The 6,049-nt window shown below is 38.5% G+C and overlaps 1 protein-coding gene across 1 annotated transcript; it reads left to right on the top strand.

Moving 5' to 3' along the window:
- Nucleotides 1-4,414: 4,414 nt before the first annotated feature.
- LOC124152072 (oligodendrocyte transcription factor 2-like) lies at nucleotides 4,415-5,490 on the top strand. The gene has a single exon (XM_046524816.2). The coding sequence runs from the start codon at nucleotides 4,440-4,442 to the stop codon at nucleotides 5,127-5,129; it is 690 nt and encodes a 229-aa protein (XP_046380772.1). The 5' UTR covers nucleotides 4,415-4,439; the 3' UTR covers nucleotides 5,130-5,490.
- Nucleotides 5,491-6,049: the final 559 nt, after the last annotated feature.

Genomic DNA, 6,049 nt, shown 5'->3' with positions numbered 1-6,049 from the left:
ACATATATCATTCATTTCAGGTTTTATCCCGCAAAATGCTTTCTTTAGTACTTTTCTAATAAACTGCCGGACAGGGGGTTATACACCCATGTTTGATGGTGACTAAATAGAGAAAATAATCAAGAACTGGTTGTTCGACGGTGATGCATTTGATACGGGTATCATAGCTGTGTTTTGGGCCTGAAGTATGCAGTGTTTCAGATAAGGAACGTATTGAAAACAAAACTAAAATTCTTATCTTTGAGAGTGGACCAGCAAACACATCAAAATTAAATTTTTATTATAACAACAAAAGACTTGATATAGTTGACACATATAACTACCTAGGCATAACATTTCATAGGAATAGAAGACTAGTTACAAGTATTAAAGATCTCGCTGATAGTGCTACAAAAGCTATGTTCAGCCTGTTGAAAAAATCACGAAATATCGATTTGCCATTGGATTGTTTACTGTATTCCTTTGATACAATGATATTACCTATTCTAATTTATGGGTCCGAAATTTGGTGTTTTGAAAATGTTGAATATCTGGAAAAAATCCACCTAAAATTTCTTCGACTTGTTACAGGATTAAGGAACTCGACCCCTCGTTTTATGCTCTATGGTGAACTCGGCAGATTCCCTATCACGATAAAGATGTACAAACGTCTCATTTCCTTTTGGCATAAATTAACCTACCATAACGGTGTAAATAAACTTTCAAACCTTGTCTTTATTTACTTGACCTTGAATAATGAAAAACTAGAAAAACCCAGGTTGTTAAAGGTTAAAGACATTTTAGATGGAACTGGTTTGACGTATGTATTCAATAGCCCGAGCTCATGTACTACCCAATGGCTAGCTTCACAGGTGGAACAAATACTTAAAGATCAATTTATCCAAAAGTGGAGAAATGATGTTGCCTCGAGCTCAAAAGGACTGTATTGTAAATATCTCAAGACGTATCCATTATATGACGCATATCTATCTTTTCCAAAGCGATTCTATATTCCTTTACTAAGATTTATTACATCTAACCATAATCTACCGATAGAAACTGGCCGCTGGGAGAACCTACCACGATGTGAGAGAACTTGCAATCTTTGTAAATCTTTTTTTATTGCTGATGAATTTCATTACATATTTTACTGTAAAACTCTCTGTGGAGCAAGAAAAATGTACTTACCATCTCTCATAACAAAATATCCAAGTATACCAAACTTTGTTAAATTATTTACAACCAAAGGCGCCAAAGAAATTTTTAATCTATCAAAATACCTCTCGAAGGTATTATCTCTTACAAGAACAGAAGAATCTTAACTCCAGCCATCTTGTATAATATCTTGTATTTATTAATTCTGCATTTCATCATTGTGTATTATTTAATTTTTCATTTGTCTTTGTATACTTTATATGCTCTTGTACCACCAAACGTGGTTTTTGAGAATAAATGAACTTGAACTTGAATAGTTTGGTAAGATCCAATTTTCAAGTGTATACTTTCTTTTGCACGGCAGTTGACACGTGACTGCCTTTTTTACATGATATGATATAAAGTAAAGTAAATTACAAGGAAATCATGAATTTTAATATATATCCCTGACTTTGTAATATGTCTTATTTGATTCCATAAAAAAGAGACCGTGAAGATCCGGGATAGAATAGGTCTTCAGCAACCCATGCTTGCCGTAAAAGGAGACTATGCTTGTCGTAAGAGGCGACTAAAGGGATCGGATGGCCAGGCTCGCGGACTTGGTTGATGCATGTCATCGCATCGTGGATCGATGCTCATGATATCAATAACTTGATTTTCTGGCCCAGACTCGATTATTTACAGACCGCCGTCATATAGCTGGGATATTGGTGAATGCGGCGTTAAACAACAAACAAACAAACAAACAAACAAACTTCCGCAGCATAACTGTTCAGATAAAAAAATCTTTCAATAAAATCACAGCAAATAGAAAGAAAAGTAACCATAACTATCGCTTCAATACATAGCTACTTACTGTAAGTAGAACATTTTAATTTGTTTCATCCTACTTATAAAAAAATAAACTGTTACTAAATAACTCATCACACGCAGAAATTAAACATCCGCACGCGATATAGATCAGTGATGTCTGTCACAGAGCCTGGGGGGTAGGTGGCCATCTGTCCGTCCCCTCATACTTCTCGATGCTGTTGGCATTGTCCCTAAAACTGATTCTTAGGTTCAGATAGCACCCCCGGCAACTTTGTAGGCTGTTGAATGTCGTAGAGAAGGCAAACTAATTAGCGAAGATATAATACTGAATAGAGGTATGTTATCAATATTTGTAGACAACGGATATTAGAATGTATTGTCACCTTACGCCTTGGTATTGATTTAACATCATGTGTTGTTTACTAGACGGATGTCTTTTCTTTGCTGACACTGACAGTTTAGCACGCAGTTCGTATCTTATTCTGATTTTGTGATTTAAACAAATTGATGACAGTTTCGGCTTCTGCTTTTGCCAATCGCCTTCTTTAAACTTTCGTTTTCTCAGTTCTACCCCTAGCTGATTACAGCACCCTTCCACCCCCCACCCCCCACCCAAACCCAACCGCTTTAACACTATCATACCTCACCCCGTCTAACGTTAAGAACACAAACACTCTGATAGTAAACCCTCATACACGAGAATCATTCGTATCTCCCAATTATTATTTAACATAAAATCGTATGTTATGTCTACGTATATGACCAAAGTATTTATTTAATAAGCTAACATGAAACTTCAATAGCGTTAAAATTTGATCTTACCTGTAATTCCCCAAAACCGAAATAGGAGAAGCTGGTGGGTGATGAGGAAGCTGATGAAGATGCCCGTCATCACCTATACTGGTAAGATACGATAAGATAAGATATAGTTTATGAACGTGTCACAAGTGTACACTAAAAATAAACCAATATATAAAATACAATATAAAACACTATCCAGCCATCACTGGCTTATGCGACACGAAAAATATCGTAAAAATACATTTTTTATAGAATAATTATTTTGGAACACTATTTCCGTTTTTTTATAAAAGTCATTAATAAAAAAAGAAAAACAGAAAAAACCCATATAAAACCCTCATTGAAGATGTGAAAATTAGTTATTATGTTTAAGGAAAATTACAAATGTCATATTATAGTAATTTAGTATATTAAGTATATATGCGGCTCTTTTAAAAATAATCTTGTTATTACAGTGCAATAAAAGATGTGTGACCATCGTGGTTCGACATACCATATAATGCATATACTTAAAGAGTACATCGACGAACACACCACTCGACATAAAAGTAAGCTTGGAATACATATTATATTAAGAGGCACGTTAACGAGAGACATTTCTTAGATTGTTTTAAAAAACGTTTTCTGCTCCTCACACCTCATATCAATAAAAAAAACCCATCAAAGTAAAGGGAAATGAATGAGTATGGTTTTACGCCGCTTTTAGCAATATTCGAGCAAGATCACGGCGGAGTGAAGAGAAGAAATGTAATGACTTGTCACGTATTCATTTTTATTTAACGACCATCCCCAATTTTAAGAGATTATTTAAAACTACATGAAACATTTTTTTGGATATTTTGACCACATCCGATATGGTTCTGAAATCAAATCTGTACAGAAAATATATAAATAATGTCTTTATATAACTCATAAGTTCATAAGTTCACAAATATATATCTGTCACTCAAGATTTGTTTTTTTTAAGACATTTTTTATTTGAGTCAATAAAACGTGCAAAGGCAAAATCCACAAAAAAGCAATGAAATTGATTGGGGTGGGAACCGTTCGGCAAATCCCACCATGTTTTGTTGATCACTACGTGCTGTTACTCGCTCTCTTCTCAACTTGTCAGTCAGTTTTACAGTATGAATTTCTAAAGCTCATTTATCGCTTGCTCTGAAGCCGGTTGTTATTTTTCTCTCTTGTTCCGATACAAATAATTCGATATCAACTGGCTACAGATTGATATTTAGATCTGACGTTGGACGTTTTTGACGCTCGGCCACCCAGGCTCAAGTTTGCCTGTCTATGAATATTGGTTATAATTAATGCCAATTTTCGAAGTGATATGTGCAGACTTTATCAATATTGTCTAGTTATTCCGTGAAGGAAGGATCGCTGTTCTCACGGGGGAGGTGTACTTGGATCATGTTGCCTCCCAGAAGGCACTGGGGAGCGCCCATTGTGCAGGTTTGTTTGCAGCCTGAGGGAGAAGCAATTATCTGCGATTGACAGGTATTATGATGCGAGTTTTAAAAGGCGCGTTGGCGCATCAGATCAAGAGACCGTGAAGAAGTCAGAATTGAGAGGTGCATCACGGGAGACCATTGTTCCGGTCATTAGGAGGCTTCGAATGAGGAGATAAGAGCAGTCCCGACTGTTTTCCCCGTCAGAACACTGCTAGAGACTCCACTGTACACATCTTGATCATGTCTTCTGCGAAGGTTGTTGCTCAGTCGGTCGACAGGTTCGAACCCAGTGAGGATAGATCCGGCGATCTGTCCGACTCGTCTATAGACGTGGAGTTTCACAATCAAGATATGAACACGGATAAGACTACCAGATCGGCGTATGATCACAATATCACGTTGGAGATGTTGGAAGCGAAGGCGGAGGGTTTGACGCTGCCGCTGTCGAATGAATCCTTCATGAACGCATCCAGGTCACGTGTTCCCGAGGATGTTCGTCTCCGCATCAACAGCCGGGAACGTGAGCGAATGCACGACCTCAACTCGGCGTTAGACAGTCTGCGGCAAGTGATGCCATACTCACATGGCCCCACGGTGAAGAAGCTGTCGAAGATGTCGACGTTGTTGCTTGCGAGGAACTACATCGTGATGTTGACGCGTTCACTGGAGGAGATGAGGAAACTCGTTCAAGACCTGTCTCTGCAGAGAAGTGCACCACCCCTCGGGATCCCCCCTCACTTCACCCCCACGGTGGACCCCGCCCGCCACGTGTTAGCATCGCCCTACCACCACCCACACCTCACCCTGCCGACAGCAGCTTTCCAGGCCCCTGGGGTCCCGGGATTCCCCTGTGCGTGCCCCGAGTGTCAAGTGAAGCCTCACCCCCACCCACAACCCCACCGTCATACCAAGGAGGGATGGAAGTCTTGAGACTGGAGTACGTTTATTAGACGCTATTTTATTATGAGTAAAATGTCCTAAAGTGATGACGTTGAATAACGTCAAGGACGTTGATTCACAAGCTGTGTAAGGCGAACCAGCAACAACGAGGCGTTCAGTGAGTACGTTGTGTTGTTTCATGGGCTGATGCGTCGTAGACGTCGGCGGTTTCGTTACACAATGAACACTTTAAAGCGATAAACTGTAAAAGTTGCCAACTAGTGCCTAGATTGACCTTCTCTTCGTGACGTTCTAGAGGAAATGAGTTTCATGATGTTTTATCAGTTGTGAATGTATATAATGGTATGTATTTTGTGCCTGATTGTTATAAAATTTTATTGTTATTTTGATACTGTGCAGAATAAACTTACATTATATTTTGTTAAATATGCGTTTTTTTTATATTTCATTTTAATCGATAATAATTATGCACACGTTATTCAAATGTCAATGAATGTCGAATCCGTGTTAATGGGATGACTCTCAAGTCTGTGCTGGGCATATAGTCGTCATCATTCTGAATCTCCACAGTCAATACAGGACTTCCATGAGAGACAACAAATGTTTCTAACTATGACTTCAACTTTCAAACAATAAACCTCCCCTTTATATTGAGAAATATTCCAGCACCTACATGCCCTTTCAAGCATGCTCTTTCAACGAAAATTCCAAAGAGCGCCATAAGACTCTTGTTCAAAAGTTGTTTGATCAGGGTTATATTCAACGCCTCAGTAAAGCTTCAAAAAGCTTTATGGCAGACATGTGGAGGACATTCCAAGTTTGATGCGTCAGTGACAGAAGTGATGCCCGATGCAATTACCTATTTTGACTTCAACCTTATGTTTCCGTGTATTTACCAGGTGAACGGCACCTTGGGCGAACACCTGGTATCATATTGATTCATAAACACA

The sequence above is a fragment of the Haliotis rufescens genome, unplaced genomic scaffold, assembly GCF_023055435.1.
Source record: "Haliotis rufescens isolate VD_foot unplaced genomic scaffold, xgHalRufe1.0.p SCAF_32, whole genome shotgun sequence".
Classification (NCBI taxonomy): Eukaryota; Metazoa; Mollusca; class Gastropoda; order Lepetellida; family Haliotidae; genus Haliotis; species Haliotis rufescens.
This window is presented reverse-complemented; position numbering and strand designations above follow the sequence as displayed.